The 24,367-nt window shown below is 48.4% G+C and overlaps 1 protein-coding gene and 1 gene segment (V, D, J or C); both read right to left on the reverse strand.

Annotated features, from left to right (window-relative positions):
- The window catches only part of LOC309332386 (M1-specific T cell receptor beta chain-like), an 81,364-nt gene that overhangs the window by 26,609 nt on the left and 30,388 nt on the right, over positions 1–24,367 (reverse strand).
- Positions 1,994–15,424, reverse strand: LOC309332420 (anionic trypsin-like). The gene is made up of 5 exons (XM_081845619.1): positions 15,369–15,424; positions 13,914–14,073; positions 11,922–12,175; positions 10,111–10,247; positions 1,994–2,247 (listed from the first exon to the last, which is right to left on the reverse strand). Exons 1-5 carry the CDS (start codon positions 15,406–15,408, stop codon positions 2,098–2,100), a joined length of 741 nt encoding a protein of 246 aa, XP_081701745.1. The 5' UTR covers positions 15,409–15,424; the 3' UTR covers positions 1,994–2,097.

Here is a 24,367-nt window from a genome sequence, read left to right on the forward strand (position 1 = left end):
CCCACCCAACGCCATTTTTACACCTGAAAACCAGGACGTGTCAGGGATTTCCCTGACATATGGCAAACCTACCTGGTTTACTTCTCTAAAGTGGGAGGGGGTTACACAGCCACTCCTGATTTGCACAGACATTTTTGTACACCCCTTGTATTTTACTTATGGAAGCTTTTGTGTTTTTCATGGGGGGGAAGTCCCTAAAGCGTCCAGTAGAGGGAAGCCTCCAACTGTAATCGGTTTGAAGCAGGGGACAGAGTTATCGCGGGATATTCTTCACATAAATCTGATACATTAACTAAATCCACGTACAACAGGGAACAAAAGGCTAGCTAGAGAACTAACAAATTGCCTGACTCTGCACATGGTATCCATCAAAGGCTGATGCAGAATTTCTGCCTTCCCAAGATGGAAGACAAACAAGCAGGCTTCAGACTGAAGGATCTTAGTCTAAGTTCCTCCACTGCATACCCTCCAACATTTCTCTGATGAAAATAGGGACATATTTGGCTTGCCGATCAGAAGGTTGGCGGTTCGAATCCCTGTGACGGGGTGAGCTCCCGTTGCTCGATCCCTGCTCCTGCCAACCTAGCAGTTCGAAAGCATGTCAAAGTGCAAGTAGATAAATAGGTACCGCTCCAGCGGGAAGATAAACGGCGTTTCCGTGCGCTGCTCTGGTTCGCCAGAAGCGGCTTAGTCATGCTGGCCACATGACACGGAAGCTGTATGCCGGCTCCCTCGGCCAGTAAAGCGAGATGAGCGTCGCAACCTCAGAGTCGGCCACGACTGGACCTAATGGTCAGGGGTCCCTTTACCTTTACCTTTTACTACTATATTTTACTATTTATACCCCACCCATCTGACTGGGTTGCCCCAGCCACTCTGGGTGGCTTCCAACATATATAAAACCATAATGTTTAATGAACATTAAAAAAACTGCTTTCAGATGGCTTGGGGATGGCATAGCTCCATACCCACCAACATTTCTCCAATTAAAATAGGGATGTTCTAAGTAAAAACAGGACATTCTGGGATCAAATCAGAAACCAGAATGTCTTTTGTAAATCTGGGACTGTCTCTGGAAAATAGGGAAACTTGGAGGGTCTGGCACAGCCGAGAAAAAAGGAAGCACTGTGGAATTTAAATTTGATCTTTGCATTGCAGCATGGTAATGTTATTGTACATAAGTTGCCTGAAATTCATATTCTTTTCCTGTTGGATATTTGTTTATTTTGTTGGTTGCTTTATCTGGCCCAGGGCAACTCAAAGCCACTTGCAACCAACCAACCAACCAACCAACCAACCAACCAACCAACCAACCAACCAAAAAACAATAACCCATGTACAGTACATACAACAAAACAAAAGGGGAAAAGAAATATACATGGTGCCCCGCAAGACGAATGCCTTGCAAGACGAAAAACTCGCTAGACGAAAGAGTTTTCCATTTTTTGAGTCGTTCCGCAAGACAAATTTCCCTATGGGCTTGCTTCGCAAGACGAAATGTCTTGCAAGTTCTTGCGAGTTTTTTTCCTTTTTCTTAAAGCCACTAAGCCGTTAATAGCCGCTAAGCCGTTACTAGCCGTGCTTCGCAAGACGAAAAAACCGCTAGACGAAGAGACTCGCGGAACAGATTAATTTCGTCTTGCGAGGCACCACTGTATTTTTTAAAAATCCCACCTACTTCTAAAAGGGTTAGGGTTAGAAAATCTGAGTTTGCGCAGTGTGATGCTGTTTCTAATATGTTAACATTTTAAATGTGTTTTTTTTTTCTTTTAGTTTTTTTTAAGAGTTCTTTTGTAATTGAATGTTAGTTGTAAATCGTCTTGGTAAGGAATCATCATAAATAAAGAAATGCACGTTATAAATAGGTTAAAAAGAAGTGGAAATATGAAAGTGAAAAGTGCCACGATAAAGGTCTGTAGCGCAGATATGCCCTTTGATTGGAGTGTGGTGAAAAGAAAACAACCACGAACCAGGATAGGTTTAGTAATCTGTATTCATTTATTTCCTTGGAATTCTTTTTTTTATATTGTTATTAAGACAAATTACATGAGAAGCAAAGGGTGCTAGTATGTTGAAACTAGAGGAGGAATTGCTGTCTTAGTTAGCAGCAATGGTTTCCTGGATCCAGTCAATATAGTTGCAGACCTTGGTGTAGACTCCGGGGTAGCCAGTGAGAGCGCAGCCCATTCCCCATGAAACGATGCCCTGGAGCTTGCCATTGCAGACCACGGGGCCACCGGAATCCCCCTGCCAGACAAAAGCGGTTGCAAGTGAAATATGGCATGCATGCAGCCCAGGTCATGTTGCTTTTCCTTCTACGACAGCAAAAATATCAATTAAAAACACAAGAAGTGCCAACAGTGGAGGAATGGCAGATGAAGATGATGGACTTTTGGGAGCTAGCCGACCTGACCGGAAGAGTCCGCGACCAGAAGAAGGAGGAGTACCAGGAGGAATGGATGAAATTTAAAGACTATTTTGCTACATGTGCTAAGATAACTTAAATAGAACTACTTGCAAGTACCAGATTGGCTTAGGATTTAAATATGTGATGTTATAGAATAATATGTCTAAAGTTAATATGAAAAGAAAGATGTTAACTGACTAATTAAATTTGTGAGAAATTAGTTTTGGAAAACTGTTACAATGATATACATTGAAACTCAGCCAGGGGGGATTTGAGGAAGTCATGTAACAATGTTAACAAAAGTGGAATTATTACAGTTAGGATTTACCGTATTTTTCGCCCTATAGGGCGCACTGGCCCATAGGACGCACCTCGTTTTTTTGGGGGGGGGAGTGAATAAAAAATATTCCCCCCTCAGCCGTGGAGGGCGCCCCGTGCTTCAGGCTGCAGGCTGCTGCCCGCAAGCCTTGCGAGCCTGGCAGCAACTCCCACCACCTCCCCAGGCTTGCGGATAGCTTCCTGAAGCCTGGATAGTGAGAGGGGTCGGTGCACACCAACCCCTCTCGCTCTCCAGGCTTCAGCGAAAGCCTTCATTTTTGGAGGGGTAAAAGTACGTCCTATAGGGTGAAAAATACGGTATGTTTGTTTGTTTGTCTATGTTATAAATTTGGAAAATCAATTAAAAAAAATGGAAAAAAATCAATTGAAGTCTTGTTTTCCCTTGAATTCTGGGAATTTCTCTTCTCCATGTCTCTGCCCCAGTTTCGGGGCTTCTCCTGCCAGCCCACAAGAAGAGAAGAGCAGCAGCAACCAGAGTTCTCCCGTTCTCACAGTAAAATGGTCACACCAAGCAAGTGCCCAGATAACATGGCAGTGTTGAAATATGTTCTCTACAGCAAGCGATGAGCCAAATAGCCAGCTTTGGTTTCTGATTTTGTAGACTTAAGTTTAGTTCGCCTCTCCTGGTATGTCCCACAGAGGAACTTACGGTCTTCAAACAAAAACACCTTGGAGGTCCCAGGCCGCAGAGAGGCTAGGCTGGCCTCAACCAGAGGCAGGGCTTTTTGGGCTGTGGCTCCGATCTGGTGGAACGCTCTGCCACAAGAGACGAGGGCCCTGCGGGACTTGACATCTTCCGCAGGGCCTGCAAGATGGAGCTGTTCCGCCAGGCCTTTGGCCAGGGCACAGCCTGACTCCCTCCTCACAGAACTCTAGCCCATGGTTGCCATTAGTCTGATTGGAATTAATTTTATAATGAAATGATTTTAGAATTTTTTATCATTTTACTGTTGTTAGCTTCGGCTGGGAAGGGCGGGATATAAATAAAATTTATTATTATTATTATTATTATTATTATTATTATTATTATTGAAATATACTCAGAGTCGCAAAGTGATTTCATGCTCTTTATTCAGCTCATAGTGGTGAGGAGGAATGAATGAATGTCCCCTCAAAGTATCTGCTTTATATACATTATTTACACAATGGGCTGCACATGATTGGCTAATTCCAGGATTCTACTGTAGGCCAATCAGGTTGTGGATTCACTTCTATCTGGAGCATGATTGGGTGGTTCCTGCTAACCAATCATACTGCTGCATTGTTCTAGGACCAATCAGACTGCTGCATTCTGAATCCTATTGTTCTAGGACCAATCAGACTGCTGCCTTTTGGAGCCTATTGTTCTAGGACCAATCAGACTGCTGCAGTTTGGATCCTATTCAACTCAGTACATAACACCCCTCCCCTCTAAGTTCCAGTCCTGCCCGGAAGGTCGCATTCATAGTCCTCAAGGTACGCCGGTGGCCTACGTGTGAGTTGCGGCCTGGGGTGTTCCCTGGTCCGGGGTTCAGGTTCTGGCTCGTGTTCCAAGGATGGGGCTGTTTGGTCTGGCGCAACCGGCTCGCTCAGTCGTGGTTCTGGTTCCGGTGTCCTTTCGGCCTCGCGGGTCCTCTCTGTATTTACTGATTCTGCCTCTCCTGCTTGCCCCTGCTGCTCTATGGGCCTCACTGCCCCACTGTTCCCTTGGGACTTGTCCTCCTCCTCCTGGTTTTCTCCCGGGAATCGTCGCCGTATCTGGTCGCAGTGGCGGCGCCAGCATTGCCCCCCATCTGTTAGCACCTCGTACGACACGGGGCCCGTGACCCTGGTGACTGTGGCAGGTACCCATGCAGGGCCTGCCCCAAAATTCTTTGCGTACACTGGGTCCTGGGCCTCGAAGGTCCGGGGGTTCCTGCCTTCCCCCACCACTACCTCATCCTGAGCTCTATCGGGGTGAAGGCGGTCCAATCTGATTGCAAGGCGCCGACCCATTAGTAGTTCAGCGGGGCTCCGGCCAGTCGTTGAGCTGGGGGTGCTGTGCTGTGCTAGAAGGAATGTGGCAAGGCGGTACTCCCAATCCCCTTGCGTCATGCGGCGAAGGGTGTCCTTGGTGGTCCGCACCATGCGTTCTGCTTGGCCATTGGTGGCAGGGTGGAATGGCGCCGAACGGATGTGGCGGATGGCGTTCTGCACTGTGAAGGTTTGAAATTCTCCTGATGTAAATGCAGTCCCGTTGTCTGAGACGAGAGTGTCAGGGAGCCCGTGGGTTGCAAACAGCCTGCGTAGTACCCGGATGGCTGCGGACGTAGAAGTGGACGGTACCAGTGCGACTTCCAGCCATTTGGTGTAGGAGTCCACCACTATGAAGAATGTTTTCCCCTGAAAGGGGCCAGCGAAGTCCACATGCAGGCGTGACCATGGTGCTCGGGCGGACTCCCAGGACTGGACTGGGGCCCTTGGGGGATCTGGGCGGGATTCCTGGCAGGCCTGGCAGTGTTTGACCCAGGCCTCTATCTCTCCGTCGATCCCCGGCCACCACACATAACTCCTGGCAAGGGCCTTCATTCTTACTACCCCTGGGTGTGTCTCGTGTAGGGCTGTGAGGACCCTTTTGCGGAGGGGCTGGGGAACAACGACCCTGCTTCCCCATAACAGGCACCCCTTGTGGGCTGACAGTTCATGTTTGCGGGTTGTGTAGCCGGCGAATTCTGGCCCGGGGCTGCGGCTGGGCCATCCCCTCCACACCCAGTCCAGGACCCGGGAGATGACCCTATCTTTCTTGGAATGGTGTGCAACTTCTTGTGCCTGAATGGGGCGGTCAGGAAGCAGCTCCAGGCTCATAACCTCTTGTGCAGGTGCTGGGTCGGGGCCTGTTTCCGGTAGTGGTAGCCTGCTGAGGGCGTCTGCATGGCCCATCGCCTTTCCAGGGCGGTGAATCAGTGCATACTGGTAGCTGGCAAGGAAAATTGACCACCTGAGGACGCGAGGAGACAGCACTTGGGGGGTCTGCTTTTCGGGGGCAAACAAGCCAAGCAACGGCTTGTGGTCAGTCACCACGGTGAAGGGCCGCCCGTACAAGAAATCATGGAATTTTTTTACTCCCTTCACGATTGCCAGACCCTCCTTGTCGATTTGCGAGTAGTTCCGCTCGGTTTCGTTGAGTGTCTGGGAAAAGTATGCTACCGGTACCTCTCTTCCATCCGGGAGTTGGTGTCCCAGGACAGCGCCGATGCCATAGGGCGAGGCGTCGCATGCTAGCACCACCGGCAGCCTCTCGTCGAAGTGTGCCAAGACCGAGTTTGAGACAAGCAAGTCCTTGACTGCCTGGAATGCGGCCTCCTGGCGCTGGCCCCACACCCAAGGGGCCTGCTTGTCCAGGAGTCTGTGTAGGGGCTCCGCTACCGCCGCCTTGTGGGGAAGGAAGGAATGGTAAAAGTTCAATAATCCCAAGAAGGCCTGAAGTTCAGTCTTGTTCTTGGGCGCTGGGGCATCACAAATGGCCCGTACCTTGTCCCCAGTCGGGTGAACCCCTTCTGCATCCACCATAAATCCCAGAAAGTCCACTTGAGGCACTCCTAGTAGACATTTTTCCCGCTTCACCTTGAGACCCGCCATCTGGAAACGGTGCAGAACAGTGCGGAGGCGGTCCTCAAACTCCTCTGGTGTGGGCCCGGCAATCAACACATCATCAAAGAAGGGGGTGACACCAGGAATCCCTTTAAGGAGAGAGTCCATTAGATTCTGGAATATGCCTGGTGCCACGCTGACCCCGAATTGCAGCCGCTTTACCCTGAACGCTCCTCTGTGCGTCACAATCGTCTGTGCCTCTGCTGTGGCCTCATCTACTGGCAGCTGTTGATATGCTTGGGCCAAGTCCAGCTTGCCAAAAATTTTCGACCCAGCCAGGGTGGCAAGGACATGGCTGACCACTGGCACTGGGTATGCATGGGCCATGAGGGCCTTGTTTATGGTACATTTGTAGTCTGCGCAGATGCGGACCGAACCATTAGGCTTGACGGGTGTGACGATTGGGGTTTCCCAGGGGGCATTAGGCACCGGCTCCAGCACTCCTTGCTCCACGAGTCGGTCCAATTCCTCGTCTATACGGGGTTTCAGGGCGAATGGGACCCGGAGGGCCTTGAGCCTGACTGGTCGTACTGCGGGGTCAAGCTGTAGAGCAATGGGGGGGCCCGTATACTGTCCCAATTTCCCATCGAAAACCCCCGGAAACTCCTTGCATATGGCGTCCACGTCCACTTGTAAGCTCATGTGGTTCACCCCGGTGATGGCTAGTCCCAGTGGTCCAAACCATGCCAACCCCAGTAAGCTAATGTAGGGGCCCTTGACCACAAGCAAGTCCAGTTGCCGCGTCCGCCCTCGGTATTGCACCCTGAAGGTCCCCACCCCCATTGTGGGGACCTTACGTTTCTGGAAGTCCCGGAGGGTGAATGGGGCCGGCCTGAGTTTGGGACCCCCAGTAGGACACAGTTTCCTTAAGGTCCTTGCCGAGATTATGGATAGAGTTGAACCCGTGTCAAGCTCCATGCGGCATGGGGCCCCCTCTATCTGTACCTCTACATAAATTTTCTCTACGTTGGGGTGGGGCAACTGGTATACCTGGAAGTCTGTGAGCTCCGTCGAGTTGCCTTGGTGCGTTGGGCCCCGGGACCTGGGGCTCTTGGATTGGTCATCTGATGCCTGGCTTCGGGTGGGCCGAGCCCGACACACCCGGGCGATGTGTCCCAATTTTCTGCACTGCCTGCACTCTGCGTTGCGGAAACGGCAGGTCCTCCTCTCGTGACTTTCTCCACAGCTTGCGCAGTTCCCTCCTTCTCGTCGAGGCAGCTGTGGTATGTGGGCTGCTTGAGTGCGCTGCTGTACTCGGTGCACCTCCTCCCTGTCGGATCCCGAGTCGTTGGTGAGGTCTTCGTGGTGGACCCTCGGTTGGGACGGCTGGCTCAGCCGTGCCTCTTGCGTCGACCTCTCAGCAGCTTCCGTTGCCAGGGCCTCCTCCAGAGCGACCTGGAACGTTAGGTTCTTCTTAGCGTAGAGGCGTCGTTGCAGCTTCTCATCCTTCAGGCCACCGACGAGGCGGTCACGAAGCATGTTCTCCAGCTCTGAGAAGTTGCAGAACCGGGCAGCTTGGCGGAGAGAGGTCACAAACCCAGTTATGGTTTCCCCAGGGGCTTGCCGCTTTGCGTAGAAGGCATTTCGACGAGCCACCACTGAGGGCTGTGGCGAAAAGTGCCCCTTCAGCTGTTCCATTATTGTTTTGTATGGAACAGTAGCGACGTCTTCAGGCGCAAGGAGAGCCCGGGCGATTTCAAATGTCTCCTCTCCGCAGACGCTGAAGAATATTGCCCTCTTCTTGGCGTCTTCTTCATCGGTGACCCCTTTGGCTTCTAGGAGGAAGGTGAAACGGGAGGCGTACGCTTCCCAGTCTCCAGATGCTGGGTTGAATGGCGAGAAGCTGCTGTCAGTTGCCATTCTGAGTTCCTTGTGTCCCGGAGCTGAAGCCTGGATACACGGTGCGAGGCAGCGGTGCGGCAGGTGGCGGTGCTGCGGTGCTGTGTGTGGCAGTCAGCTCAGCGGGATCCCATCCTCGTCGCCAGTGAAATATACTCAGAGTCGCAAAGTGATTTCATGCTCTTTATTCAGCTCATAGTGGTGAGGAGGAATGAATGAATGTCCCCTCAAAGTATCTGCTTTATATACATTATTTACACAATGGGCTGCACATGATTGGCTAATTCCAGGATTCTACTGTAGGCCAATCAGGTTGTGGATTCACTTCTATCTGGAGCATGATTGGGTGGTTCCTGCTAACCAATCATACTGCTGCATTGTTCTAGGACCAATCAGACTGCTGCATTCTGAATCCTATTGTTCTAGGACCAATCAGACTGCTGCCTTTTGGAGCCTATTGTTCTAGGACCAATCAGACTGCTGCAGTTTGGATCCTATTCAACTCAGTACATAACAATTATTATTATTATTATTATTATTTATTAGTTCTCCACATTTCCACCTAAGGTTTTGTGTGTTTTTTAAGTCCTCAGGATAATTTATCAGCATTTTTGCGTGAATTTCTCTGAATATACACATTTTTATATGCAATGCTCGCTAATATACAGATTTTTGCAAAGCGATTTCCCGCAATATACTGCATTTTTGAAACGTTATTTTCACCAATATATGCATTTTTAGACACACTTTACCCTGGTGCGTATGTATTTTTTGTTTATGTGACTTGCTTAAAGAACTGCATTGCAATATTCGGAGAGGTGTGAATTTAGGGGAGAGCTGTGCTTTGGTTTGTGTATTGTTTTAGAAAGCATGAATTATGTAGGTTTGCCTTCACATGGGAACTGAACTGAATTTCTACCCCCTCCTTGTGCTGCAGCATAGTTGCTTTACAGTGTGAATTCAGCCTCTGAGGAAGCAAGCAGTGATTCTTGCTTGAGATGCTGATTTCGCCTTCAGACAAAGTGTGCAACCTGATCCTTAGCAAATCTCCCCACCTCCACCACAGAAAATGGGGGAAGCAGCATAAACACAAAGGGTATTATGCAAATATGGGTGTAGCCAAGGGGAGGGGGCAGGGGGGCAGCTCCCACTCAGGACTGACATCTGACAGGATACCTGTAACTATTTGTGGCTGCTGCCAAAGAAAGCTGAGCAGCAAAACATTTTTTGTGGTTAATTACAGTGGTACCTTAGGTTACAGACGCTTCAGGTTACAGACTCCGCTAACCCAGAAATAGGACCTCAGGTTAAGAAATTTGCTTCAGGATGAGGACAGAAATCGTGCGGTGGAAGCAGCAGTGGGAGGCCCCCATTACTTAAAGTGGTACCTCAGGTTAAGAACAGTTTCAGGTTAAGAACGGACCTCCAGGATGAATTAAGTTCTTAACCCAAGGTCCCACTGTATTTTCAAGGGCTCAGAGCTCCTCATTTAACAATGGAACTAAAGGTAATATTATGTCAAATGTATATAAAGTGGTACAAGGGATTAAGTTATAAAGAATAGGTAAAAATTGATGTGAAAAGAGGAGAAAAATTGGAGACATAATAGGCTGAAACATATAATTATAAATGAGGTTTGAAAGAGGGTCAGAATTTGCTGAACTTGATTGTGTAAAGGGGAACACAAAAAAGGGAGATGTGAGGAAGTCAAGAAAGAGGGTTATAGAATTATGAAGTTGAAAATTGGATTTCATCTTTGTTTCTTTTAAATGTTTTCACTGTTTTTTTTTCTTTTCTTCTTCTTTTTTGCTATATCTGCTATTGTTGTATGTTTGTCTTACGTATGTTTCTGTTTTGTAAAATCTCAATAAATATCTATTAAAAATAATAATAAAAATAAAGGTGAATCCTCTCACCTGGCAGGAGTCTTTGCCGCCCTCTAAGTACCCGACACAGATCATGTTGTCAGTGATTTGCCCTGGATAAGCATCTCGGCACTCAGCGTCAGCGAGGATGGGAGCGTTCAAGCACTGGAGAAGGTCAGGATAGTTGACTGGAAGGAAAAGGAAAAGAGGTGCAACTAAGACAAGAAGCCAGGAATGTTGGGAAGAGAGATGTTGTCTATCTTTGTGGGCCTCTAAAGGTAAAGGTAAAGGGACCCCTGACCATGAGGTCCAGTTGTGACCGACTCTGGGGTTGCGGTGCTCCTCTCGCTTTATTGGCTGAGGGAGCTGGTGTACAGCTTCCGGGTCATGTGGCCAGCATGACTAAGCCGCTTCTGGCGAACCAGAGCAGCGCACGGAAACGCCGTTTACCTTCCCGCCAGAGCAGTACCTATTTATCCACTTGCACTTTGATGTGCTTTCGAACTGCTAGGTTGGCAGGAGCAGGGACTGAGCAACAGGAGCTCACCCCGTCATGGGGATTCAAACTGCAACCTTCTGATCGGCAAGTCCTAGGCTCTGTGGTTTAACCCACACCGCCACCTGCGTCCCTATTTGTGGGCCTCTAGCCTGATGTTAAAAGGCATGAGGGCTTCACTGATCAACTCACAAGATATCAAAATTGTTGGGGTGCTTCCATTTCATTTCATTTATTCATAGAATCATAGAATCATAGAGTTGGAAGAGACCACAAGGGCCATCGAGTCCAACCCCCTGCCAAGCAGGAAACACCATCAGAGCACTCCTGACATATGGTTGTCAAGCCTCTGCTTAAAGACCTCCAAAGAAGGAGACTCCACCACACTCCTTGGCAGCAAATTCCACTGTCGAACAGCTCTTACTGTCAGGAAGTTCTTCCTAATGTTTAGGTGGAATCTTTTTTCTTGTAGTTTGGAACCATTGCTCCGTGTCCGCTTCTCTGGAGCAGCAGAAAACAACCTTTCTCCCTCCTCTATGTGACATCCTTTTATATATTTGAACATGGTATCATATCACCCCTTAACCTCCTCTTCTCCAGGCTAAACATGCCCAGCTCCCTTAGCCGTTCTTCATAAGGCATCGTTTCCAGGCCTTTGACCATTTTGGTTGCCCTCCTCTGGACACGTTCCAGTTTGTCAGTGTCCTTCTTGAACTGTGGTGCCCAGAACTGGACACAGTACTCCAGGTGAGGTCTGACCAGAGCAGAATATTGATTTTATATACCACCCTATACCCAGAGATCTCAGGGTGCTTCACAAAAAAGATCACAATATATAAAATAAAAATAGAAACAATAATCCAGTAACACCCCCCCCCCAAAAAAAGGAGCCACATTTTTAAAGAGTATAGGATGTCAATCAGGTCAACCAAAGGCCTGGTTAAAAAGGATCGTTTTTGCCTGGCGAACTTCCCTGGGGAGAGCATCCCACAGGTGGGGAGCCACTGCAGAGAAGGTCCCTTATTTTGCCACCCTCTGGACCTCTCGAGGAGGAGGCACACAAAGGAGGGCCTCAGAAGATGTTCTCAGGGTCTGGGTAGGTTCATATGGGAAGAGGCGTTCCTTGAGGTATTGCAGTCCTGAGCCGTTTTAGGCTTTATAGGTCAAAACCAGCACTATGAATTGGGCCTGACATCTTTTCTATCTGCCCCATCAGACCTTTGGGGATCGACGAGAAAGTGAGCTGTTTTGCTAGCTGTGGAATTAGGTACTGCTGAGATGGGAACCTTGGCTGAAAGGTAGTTTTAATAATAAGTAAGTAAATAAATAAAAGCCGGTGGGTTGACTAAACCATGTCCATGCTCACCTCCACTGCTAAGAGTGTTGCCCCACCCTGAGATCAAGCATTCAGTTCCGGCAGCTGCGCATCCGCTAGGCAAGGTGATGGGGGTGATGCGTGAGGAAATCTCGGCATTGGAGCTCAGCTTGATGAGCATGATGTCGTTATCCAGGAGCCAAGAGTTGTACTTTGGATGGCGAATGACCTTTTCGGAATTGATGAACTGCTCGCCTCCTTCCACCTGCATAATGTCGTGCTCTCCAAGCCTCACTTCTATGCGGCTGCAAAATCAAGTGTTGACAGGGTGCTGAGCGCACTGTGCGGTGTCTGGCCTGTCAGGGGCTGGACTGAGGAGGAATGGTGGGGGTCCGCCCCACCTTGTCCTGAACCTTCCCAAGAACAGGAGGACAGTACAGTGGTACCTCGGGTTACATACGCTTCAGGTTGCAGACTCCGCTAACCCAGAAATAGTGCTTCAGGTTAAGAACTTTGCTTCAGGATGAGAACAGAAATCGTGCAGTGGCGGCACGGCAGCAGCAGGAGGCCCCATTAGCTAAAGTGGTGCTTCAGGTTAAGAACAGTTTCAGGTTAAGAACAGACCTCCGGAACGAATTAAGTACGTAACCAGAGGTACCACTGTATAGATTTAGAACAGTGGTTTGCACAAGGCCACAGTTCAGAGGCTGCAGAGGAGGAAAGCTGGGAAATATTGGGAGAAGAACAGCAGGAAGAAGAATAATTGGGGGAGAGACAGCTGATAGAGTCAGTGTCTATGGAAAGCATTCCTGACCCCCCCTCCCAGGACTAGGCGGGCATTGCGAGTATCAGAACAGAAAGCTCAGAGGCAGAAAGCTCGGATCAACCACCGTAGGGATGATGTAGAATAGGAGAGACAGAGGGGGTTGGACTTTTCTAGGAGCAACGCCATTATTTAATAGAAACTGCATTCCGTTGTCTCTCTCTGTGAATACTGAATAAATAAATTCTAATAATAGTAATAATTGCTATATATTTATATCATTCCATTAATTGTTGTTGTTGTTGCTATATATTTATTTATACACCCCACACCTTTTTACCTGACATAAAAATATGAATTGCTAAAAACACAGAAAAACACATAAAAAAACAATTAAACATACATTGACAGAGATATATATCTATTAAAACCATACAAATTAGTACAATAAAAAACAGCATGGTGCCAGCTCGTTCATTAAAATGACTATAAGTGGTGCCATTCTGCTGTCCCTGGAAGTTTTTTGTGTGTGTTTGTTTTTTAAATTGCACATTAGATTCAAGATTTCATGTAAACCAGTTAGAAGGTTTACTACAATAAAATGGCACTTCTGAGCTCTGGCACTTCTTTTTCTAGAAAAATAGCACTGAAGTGGTAAATAAATTATGTTCAATAAAAAATGGAAATAATCCCAGTGAAGCTCTAAGTACACAACACAATTTAGCGAAAGGTGTGAAAGACAGAGAAACTTCTGCTTTGTGGCTCAATCTTCATGCTCAGATCTCAGAGTCCTCTTTAAGTTCAGAGGGGAATGCTTGTTTGTTTGTTCGTTAAATTTATATCCTGCCCTTTCCCCAAAGGGACCCAGGGAGCCATTGGGTACTATGAGACAGTGTTTGACAGATGGCAAGAAGTCTCTGGATTGGATGGGTCTAGTATAAATATTAGAAATCGTGCCTTTTGCCTTTCCTGGATCAATAGAAGGCTTTCTTCATTCTACACTTCAGGATCTAGTTCAGCGCATTGTCCTGGAAGACCCACCCAGAATATGCTTTCAAAATCTATATTCAGTTGCAGCTACCAATGGCTCCATCATGGCGATAGGCTGTGGTGTTGCTTAGTTACATGAAAACGAGAGGGGTCTACTCTGAACAATCTGGAGCCCTCGAAACCCACACTGGTTCTTACTATTCCTAAACTCCAGCTCTGCTGAAATGTTGAAATCTTGTGGGTTTGCAGTACAAACACGGCAATGGAGAAAGGAAGTGTCAGTCACTCACGATTTGTAGCAATGAGCAGCTGAGACAACCCATTGTTCATTGATGAGGGAACCCCCACAGAAGTGGTACCCAGAATTCAGTGATACTTGGTAGGGGACGGAGTTCTTCTCGCAAGTGTATCCTCCCACAATCTTGTCGTCATCATCAAAGGGGCGAGCAACTGACAAAAACAAATCAGAATGAGCATGGACTGCAAAGTAACTTGGATTCTTCAGAAAGCAAAACAAAACCCCAATTAGGCACAGTTTCTTATTGACAACTTGACCTGGCCTTGAAGTTAAGGTTAAGAAGGGAGAGGCAGTTGCTCGATCCCTTGAGTTTCATGTGGTCACATCTCAGGAATATCTATATTTCTGGTTCTTCAGGATGTGCATATCAGTTTTACATATGCTCACCCATAGGACTGCTCTGTCCAGTTCCCATACAAAACTGTATTTAAAAGACACCGCAGGAAGATGCACATATAAACATATGTCTTTTTAAATGCATATTTTTAATCTCATCTCAGTTTCAGTATTTTCTGTATACTGTACCTCGGCCCGGTATACCTGAAGAAGCGAGAAGAACCCCCATCATTCAGCTCAGACACTGAGGTCCAGCTCTGAGGGCCTTCTGGCAGTTCCCTCACTGCAAGAAGGGAGGTTACAGGGAACCAGGTAGAGGGCCTTCTCGGTAGTGGCACCCACCCTGTGGAACACCCTCCCATCAGTTGTCAAGGAAATAAATAACTATGGCTTTAGAAGACATCTGAAGGCAGCCCTGTTTAGGGAAGTTTTTAATGTTTGAAGTTTTACTCTGTTTTTAATGTTCTGTTGAAAGCCGCCCAGAGAGGCTGGGGAAACCCAGCCAGATGGGCGGGGGTAGAAATAATAAATTAGTAGTAGTAGTAGTGTTTTCTCTCAAAAGAGATGTCACATGTTTCTATATGATTTTTGAATTGAGAACTGGAAAGTGCAGAAACTGAATCACTGTGTTGCAATCCACATATTAGATCAGATAATTTTACATTAAAATTCTTAAAGAATGAATTCCTCAAGCATCTACAACAGGCATAGGCAACCTCGGCCCTCCAGATGTTTTTTGGGACTACAATTCCCATCATCCCTGACCAGTGGTCCTGCTAGCTAGGGATCATGGGAGTTGTAGTCCCAAAACATCTGGAGGGCCGAGTTTGCCTATGCCTGCTCTACAGCAACAGTCTTACCTAGCATAGACCTACGACTTCAATAACTCTATTATTTATTATATTATTATTAATAACTCTATTATTTATAACCTCCTCATTACTCTGTAATAAATTAATTTACGAATCACCTTTTACATCTGTCTCAAGGTGATATGCAGACATACCATAAAAAAGAGCTAACAAATTCTTTTCAAAGCAGTACCCAAAACCCACTGGAAACAGGGGCTCATTTTCTATTCTTTTAAAACCTGGCATTTTGAAGGACTCACCTGCTGCTCCCAGGAAGGCAATGACCAAGAGGAGTTTCATGATGTCTTCTCAGTGGATTCGTCAGTTACAACAGGACTTTCTGAAGGCATCTCTCCACATTTATACCTTCCCTAGGACCTTATCTCCTCAGCCCAAGGTCCCACCAGCTTTCCTCTTCCCATAGTCTTGCATCAGCTTGGTTAAAATAGACCTTGCAAGTGCCCAGGTGATAACATAACCCCAGATGCCTTATATCTGAAGTGAAACATTTCTAGGAATTGAGATGTGGTGGTGTGGTTGTTCTGCCAATGTACACAGCTGAGTCCTGTCTTGGGCCCCCTTTCCGCCATCTTGGATGCTTATGAAACATCACAAATCCTGTAATCCTGTTCTGTGTGGGCTACAGCCGGCCCAGGGGAGTGCAGCATTCTAAAGCCCGTCGGAAGTGCAGGGCATGGAATTATATGGCAGATGAATGGCAGGCCCATGCTGAGCTTCGGCCAGACTGGACAGGAAATATACAGTGCCGAGGAAACCACAAAGCCGTTCATACATTGTTCGGACCTTCTTTAGCTTTACAGAGAATTTCATAACCTAATAACCACACTATTCTGGTTACAGATAGGTAGCCGTGTTGGTCTGCCATAGTCAAAACAAAACAAATTCCTTCCAGTAGCACCTTAAAGACCAACTAAGTCAGTTCTTGGTATGAGCTTTCGTGTGCATGCACACTTCTTCAGATACACTGAAACAGAAGTTTCCAGACCCTTCTATATAGTGAGAAGGTGGGGAGGGGTATTACTCAGAAGGGTGGTGGGAATGGGTGATTGGCAGATAGCTGTGATGAGCCTGTTGACGACTCTTAACGACTGCAATAGGTCTTACAGGAAAAAGCAAGGGGTGAAAAGGTGAAAAATGGCTTTGTCATGTATAATGAGATAAGAATCCAAGGTCTTTGTTCAGACCAGGTTTCTCCATGGTTTTGAGTTTGGTGATAAGTTGTAATTCAGCAGCTTCTCTTTCCAGTCTATTTCTGAAATTCCTTTGTAGTAAAACAGCTACTTTGAGATCTTGTATAGAATGTCCTGGGAGATTGAAATGTTCTCCTACTGGTTTCTCTGTCTTGTGATTCCTGATGTCCGATTTATGTCCGTTTATTCTTTGGCGTAAGGTCTGGCCTGTTTGTCCAATATAGAGAGCTGAAGGACACTGTTGGCATTTTATGGCATACACAATGTTAGACGATGAGCAATTAAATAGTCCCGAGATGGTATGTGTGATGTTGTTGGGGCCAGTAATGGTGTTGTCCGGGTGTATGTGGCAGCAAAGTTGGCATCTGGGTTTATTGCAGGCTCTGGTGCCAGTGTCCGTGTCCGTGTTAGGTCTGGTTGTAGTATTATTGTGGGTTAGGAGTTGTTTAAGACTGGGTGGCTGTCTGTAGGCAATGAAAGGTCTTCCTCCCAGAGCTTGAGAAAGAGAACTGTCATTGTCCAGGAGAGGTTGTAGATCTCTGATGATGCGTTGTACTGTTTTAACTTGGGAGCTGTATGTGATGACTAGAGGTGTTCTGTTATTTTCTTTTTTGGGTCTGTCTTGCAGCAAGTTCTCTCTGGGTATCAGTCTGGCTCTGTTGATCTGTTGTCTAACTTCATCTGTTGGGTATTTTAGTTCTAAAAAGGTTTGCTGTAGATCTCTTAGGTGAGAGTCTCTGTCTGTAGAATTGGAACAGATGCGGCTGTAACGTAGTGCCTGGCTATATACAATGGACTGTTTGGTATGTTTGGGATGGTAGCTAGAGGCATGTCGATATGTTTGTCGGTCAGTTGGTTTACGGTATAAGGTGGTGTCTATGTGCCCATCCTGTATTTTTATAGTAGTGTCCAAAAAATGTATTTCTTGCATAGATTGATTCATTGTTAGGTTGATTGTGGGGTGAAAATCATTGAATTTCTGGTGGAAGGTGTCCAGGGTCTGTTGACCATGTGTCCAGATGATAAAAATATCGTCAATGTATCGCAGGTACAAGAGAGGTTTGAGTGGGTAGGAGTTTAGGAAACGTTGTTCTAAATCTGCCATGAAGATGTTGGCATACTGTGGGGCCATGCGGGTGCCCATTGCTGTGCCGCTGATCTGAAGGAACAGGTCATCACCGAATTTGAAGTTGTTGTGGGTAAGGACAAATTGGCAGAGTTTGGTGGCAAAGTCCGCTGTGGTTTTATCTGAAATGGTGTTCCTTATAGCTTGTAAACCATCGTTGTGTGGGATGTTTTACAACGATGTAAACGATGGTTTACAAGCTATAAGGAACACCATTTCAGATAAAACCACAGCGGACTTTGCCACCAAACTCTGCCAATTTGTCCTTACCCACAACAACTTCAAATTCGGTGATGACCTGTTCCTTCAGATCAGCGGCACAGCAATGGGCACCCGCATGGCCCCACAGTATGCCAACATCTTCATGGCAGATTTAGAACAACGTTTCCTAAACTCCTACCCACTCAAACCTCTCTTGTACCTGCGATACATTGACGATATTTTTATCATCTGGACACATGGTCAACAGACCCTGGACACCTTCCACCAGAAATTCAATGATTTTCACCCCACAATCAACCTAACAATGAATCAATCTATGCAAGAAATACATTTTTTGGACACTACTATAAAAATACAGGATGGGCACATAGACAACACCTTATACCGTAAACCAACTGACCGACAAACATATCGACATGCCTCTAGCTACCATCCCAAACATACCAAACAGTCCATTGTATATAGCCAGGCACTACGTTACAGCCGCATCTGTTCCAATTCTACAGACAGAGACTCTCACCTAAGAGATCTACAGCAAACCTTTTTAGAACTAAAATACCCAACAGATGAAGTTAGACAACAGATCAACAGAGCCAGACTGATACCCAGAGAGAACTTGCTGCAAGACAGACCCAAAAAAGAAAATAACAGAACACCTCTAGTCATCACATACAGCTCCCAAGTTAAAACAGTACAACGCATCATCAGAGATCTACAACCTCTCCTGGACAATGACAGTTCTCTTTCTCAAGCTCTGGGAGGAAGACCTTTCATTGCCTACAGACAGCCACCCAGTCTTAAACAACTCCTAACCCACAATAATACTACAACCAGACCTAACACGGACACTGGCACCAGAGCCTGCAATAAACCCAGATGCCAACTTTGCTGCCACATACACCCGGACAACACCATTACTGGCCCCAACAACATCACACATACCATCTCGGGACTATTTAATTGCTCATCGTCTAACATTGTGTATGCCATAAAATGCCAACAGTGTCCTTCAGCTCTCTATATTGGACAAACAGGCCAGACCTTACGCCAAAGAATAAACGGACATAAATCGGACATCAGGAATCACAAGACAGAGAAACCAGTAGGAGAACATTTCAATCTCCCAGGACATTCTATACAAGATCTCAAAGTAGCTGTTTTACTACAAAGGAATTTCAGAAATAGACTGGAAAGAGAAGCTGCTGAATTACAACTTATCACCAAACTCAAAACCATGGAGAAACCTGGTCTGAACAAAGACCTTGGATTCTTATCTCATTATACATGACAAAGCCATTTTTCACCTTTTCACCCCTTGCTTTTTCCTGTAAGACCTATTGCAGTCGTTAAGAGTCGTCAACAGGCTCATCACAGCTATCTGCCAATCACCCATTCCCACCACCCTTCTGAGTAATACCCCTCCCCACCTTCTCACTATATAGAAGGGTCTGGAAACTTCTGTTTCAGTGTATCTGAAGAAGTGTGCATGCACACGAAAGCTCATACCAAGAACTGACTTAGTTGGTCTTTAAGGTGCTACTGGAAGGAATTTGTTTTGTTTTCACACTATTCTGGCTAGGGAGTGTTGTGAATCCTTTGTAGCTACAGATCCAAATTTCAGGGACAGTCCGAGATTTAAAGAAGCCATTCTGGTTTCTTATTTGATCACGGAATATCCCGCTTTTCCTTAGGACGTATCTTCATCAGAGAAATGTTGGAGGGAATGGAGTTATGTGGCCCCCAAGCCAAGGAGATAAGTAACTATACAACCTTTAGATGACACCTGAAGGCAGCCCTGTAGAGGGAAGTTTTTAAATGTTTCATGTTTTAGTATGTTTTTATATATGTTGAAAGCAGCCCAAAGTGGCTGGGGCAACCCAGTCAGATAGGTAAAAGTTAAAGGGACCCCTGACCATTAGATCCAGTCGTGGCCGACTCTGGGGTTGCGGCGCTCATCTCACTTTACTTGCCGAGGAAGCCGGCATATAGCTTCAGGGTCATGTGGCCAGCATGACTAAGCCGCTTCTGGCGAACCAGAGCAGCGCACGGAAACGCCATTTACCTTCCCGCTGGAGCAGTACCTATTTATCTACTTGCACTTTGACGTGCTTTCAAACTGCTAGGTTGGCAGGAGCAGGGACCGAGCAACGGGAGCTCACCCCGTCGCGGGGAATCATAGAATCATAGAATCATAGAGTTGGAAGAGACCACAAGGGCCATCGAGTCCAACCCCCTGCCAAGCAGGAACCACCGACCTTCTGATTGGCAAGTCCTAGGCTCTGTGGTTTAATCCACAGCACCACCCACGTCCCTCAGTCAGATAGGTAGAGTGGTATTAATATGATGATGGTGGTGATAATGATGATGATGATGGAATAGGACATCCTTACTTTCATCGGAGAAATGTTGGAGGACACGAGCTTTATGTGTGTGCACCATGCCCAGTAGGAACATGCATGCCCCAGAATGCCCCAACTGTCCTCAAATAAAAGGCCACTTCTTGCCTGCTAAAGGCAGACATATCTCCAATTGCATCAGTTAGTAAAATCTGCCCAGTATCTTCTGAACTTGAATATGCACATCCGGTGGGTGTAGTTGTTGTTATTTCATGAGTTTAGATTCTCGTGCCCAGCATGTGACTAAATGTTAGCGCAGAGAGCATTCTTTCCCCTACCCTGGGTGGCAAAAGACCTCCCCCTGGCCCTGAGAAGTCAGAAAGATTCCAGAGATCAATTCTGCACTCCCTCCTTAGCCTATCTATACAATGCTGTCAGACCCAGGTTTTTCCTTCCCAGGGGGGGACGGGGACTTTCCTGCTGGTTGGTGCCCATAGTTCTGGCACAGGGAACCGTGGAGAATTGTTGCTAGTGTAACACAAGCAAGGGGAAGTAATACAGAAGGTTGCAGTTTTTCTTCTTCCCCTGCTCTTTTGCATTTCACAGTAGCCTGGAATGGAGAAATTTAACGTGGTATCTCCGTGCCAGGAAAAGCTTCACCTATTAATGACACTGGGTGTTTCTCCTCCCCACCATGTTCATACCTTCTTCTTTCAGGGTTCATATCAGTTAATGCTACTTATCTCGGTTGAGATCCAGGCTGTAGAGAGACAGATTCGTGGAGGATAAGGCTATGGGATAACTGTGCCCCTGAAGGGCCAGGCACGCAGCTTGAGGGTCATTTTGGACTCACAGCTGTCCATGGAAGCGAAGCACAGGTCAGTTATGTGTCCAGGGCAGCTGTCTACCAGCTCCATCTGGTACACTGACTGAGACCCTACCTGTCTCGCTATAGTGGTGCATGCTCTAGTTATTTCCTGCTTGGACTACTGCAATGCGCTCTACATGGGGCTACCTTTGAAGGTGACTCCGAAACTACAGCAAATCCAGACTGTGGCAGCTAGACTTGTGTCTGGGAGTGGCCACTGGGACCATATAACACTGGTTCTAAAGGATCTACACTGGCTCCCAGTATGTTTCTGAGCACAATTCAAAGTGTTGGTGCTGACCTTTAAAGCCCGAAATGACCTCAACCCAGCATACCTGAAGGAGTGTTTCCACCTCCATCATCCAGTCTGGACACTGAGATCTATCTCATAGAATCATAGAATCATAGAGTTGGAAGAGACCACAAGGGCCATCGAGTCCAACCCCCTGCCAAGCAGGAAACACCATCAGAGCACTCCTGACATATGGTTGTCAAGCCTCTGCTTAAAGACCTCCAAAGAAGGAGACTCCACCACACTCCTTGGCAGCAAATTCCACTGTCAAACAGCTCTTACTGTCAGGAAGTTCTTCCTAATGTTTAGGTGGAATCTTCTTTCTTGTAGTTTGGAACCATTGCTCCGTGTCCGCTTCTCTGGAGCAGCAGAAAACAACCTTTCTCCCTCCTCTATGTGACATCCTTTTATATATTTGAACATGGCTATCATATCACCCCTTAACCTCCTCTTCTCCAGGCTAAACATGCCCAGCTCCCTTAGCTGTTCCTCATAAGGCATCGTTTCCAGGCCTTTGACCATTTTGGTTGCCCTCCTCTGGACACGTTCCAGTTTGTCAGTGTCCTTCTTGAACTGTGGTGCCCAGAACTGGACACAGTACTCCAGGTGAGGTCTGACCAGAGCAGAATACAGTGGCAGTATTACTTCCCTTGATCTAGATGCTATACTCCTATTGATGCAGCCCAGAATTGCATTGGCTTTTTTAGCTGTCACGTCAACACTGTTGGCACACTGTTGGTTGACAAGTTTGTGGTCAACCAAGACTCCTAGATCCTTTTCACATGTACTGCTCTCAAGCCAGGTGTCACCCATCTCTGAGGGCCTTCTGGCAGTTCCCTCACTATGAGAAATGAGGTTGCAGGGAACCAGGCAGAGGGCCTACTCAGTAGTGGCCTCTCCCTGTGGAACACCTCTTTTCAATGTAAATGTGCTGGACCCGGGGGAAAGGTACCTTGAGCGTAGTCTGAGTCCACACGAAGAGGGGCGAGGTCCGAGGCGGAGAGCCGGGCGGGGAACAGGAACGCTGGAACAGGAGGCCGAGCAGGGTACAGGAACACCGGATGGTCAGGAACAGGAGGCCGAGCAGGGAACAGGAGCACCGGATGGTCAGGAACAGGAGGCCAAGCAGGGATCAAGAACACAGGAAGGTCCAAAGCCAACAACGACGTTGCTCCCGCAACCTGGGACCGGGCTGACTGGGCTTTTATCCTCTTCTAAGGCCAGGGGCGGTCCCGGCCCCCAGGAGCCCCGCCTCCTCTGGCCTTAAGGCGAGCACTCCTCCTGGGAGCAACCAGTTCCCTTCGCCTCTCTGCCCTAAGCCTCTGCAGATCAGGAGAGGCCGAAGGGTTACTGGGCCCTGGAGGAGGCTCACCTGTAGCCACTGAGTCCTCAAGCCCCTCTGGGGCCTGAAGGGTTTCACCTGGGGCCAGCTCCTGGTGCTCTGCCACAGGTGCAGGCTCTTCAGCATCTAGGCCTTGCCCCAGTTCAGCCGGCCCTGGAGGCGGGGACTCCTGTGCAGGCTGGGATTCCTCTGGTTCATCCTCTGAATCGGAATCCCAGGCCATCACACCATCCCCCCTCCCAGGCCCCCCCCCTCAACCGATGGTCCGGACCCGGCTTGCCGGGGTACGTCGCATGGAACTCTCGGAGGCAGGCAGGTGCGTGGACGTTGGCCGCTGGTTCCCAGGAACGGTCCTCCGGTCCGTACCCCTTCCAGTCAATGAGATACTGCAGCTTTCCCCTGCGGTATCGGGAGTCCAGGATGCGTTCCACCTCGTACTCAGGCTCTCCCTGAACCAACACTGGCTGCGGTCGGGGACGGTTCGGGTGGAACTCGTCGGGTGGGGCCACTGGACTCAGAAGGGACCTGTGGAAGACCGGGTGAACCTTCAGGGTTGCGGGTAACCGGAGACGGAATGCCACAGGAGAGACTTGGTCCACGATAAGGAACGGGCCGGTGAATCGGGCGTCCAACTTCCGCGAAGGTCGAGAAGGGTGGAGGTGGCGAGTGGAGAGCCAAACCAGGTCACCGACGCGAAGTTCCGGCCCCACCTGGCGGTGGCGGTCGGCCTGGGCTTTGTACGCTTCCTTGGCCTGGTGCAGTTGCTCCACCAAAAGCTGTTGCTGGGACTGGAGCTCTTGAAGCCACTCCGTCACCGCCGGGACCGCGGATGCCGGCAGCACATCTGGAAACAGCCGTGGATGATAACCGTAACTGGCCTGGAACGGGGTCTGCTGGGTGGACGCATTCACCGCGTTGTTGTAGGCGAACTCTGCCAATGCCAGGTGGTCGACCCAGTCATCCTGCTGGTAGCTGCAGTAACACCGGAGGTACTGCTCCAGCACCGCGTTCGCCCGTTCCGTCTGGCCATCGGTCTGTGGGTGGTAGGCTGACGAGAGGCAGACCTCTGTCCTGAGGGTCTGGTGTAATGCTCGCCAGAACCGGGATGTGAACTGAACGCCCCGGTCGGACACCACGCGCTCAGGTAGGCCATGCAGGCGGAAGACATGCTGAAGGTACAGCTGAGCGGTTTCCTTGGCTGTGGGTACAGATGGGCAGGGGGCGCAGTGCACCATCTTGGTGAAATGGTCGGAGAAAACTAGGAGGCAGGTACAACCACGAGACGGGGGTAAGTCCACTACAAAGTCCAACGAAACCGTGTGCCAAGGGTGCGGTGGAACTGGCAATGGCTGAAGTAGGCCGGGGGGTCGCCCGGTAGGGCCCTTGGCGCGCCGGCAGACATCACAACCAGCAACGTATCGAGCCACGTCAGCCTTCAGGCGGGGCCACCAAAACTCACGACTGACCAGATGGGTGGTCCGATACCGTCCAAAGTGCCCCGCTGCTGGGGCATCATGGGCCATCCGGAGAACCTCCAGCCGCAGTGGCCCTGGCGGGATGTACAGACGACCGTGGTGCAGCAGAAGGCCCTGATGCAGGACCAGCCCCGGATACTGTGGGCTGGACCCTTCAGCCAGCTCCTGGAGTCGTTCCTGGGCCCAAGCGTCGACCCGCTGCTGTTTCCGCACCCGAGCCTGCAGTGGCTCCGCCTCCTGGGTGGCCAGGAATGCAGCTGGAGGTAGGATCGTGGTGGGTTCTGCTTGCTGTACCGTGTCTGAGTTGTCTTCAGGTTTCCGGGACAGGGCATCCGCCTTCTGGTTCTGAGAGCTAGGGATGTAGCGGATCCGGAACTGGAACCGGGA

Source organism: Podarcis erhardii (genome assembly GCF_964252035.2).
Source record: "Podarcis erhardii genome assembly, chromosome: 17".
Lineage (NCBI taxonomy): Eukaryota > Metazoa > Chordata > Lepidosauria > Squamata > Lacertidae > Podarcis > Podarcis erhardii.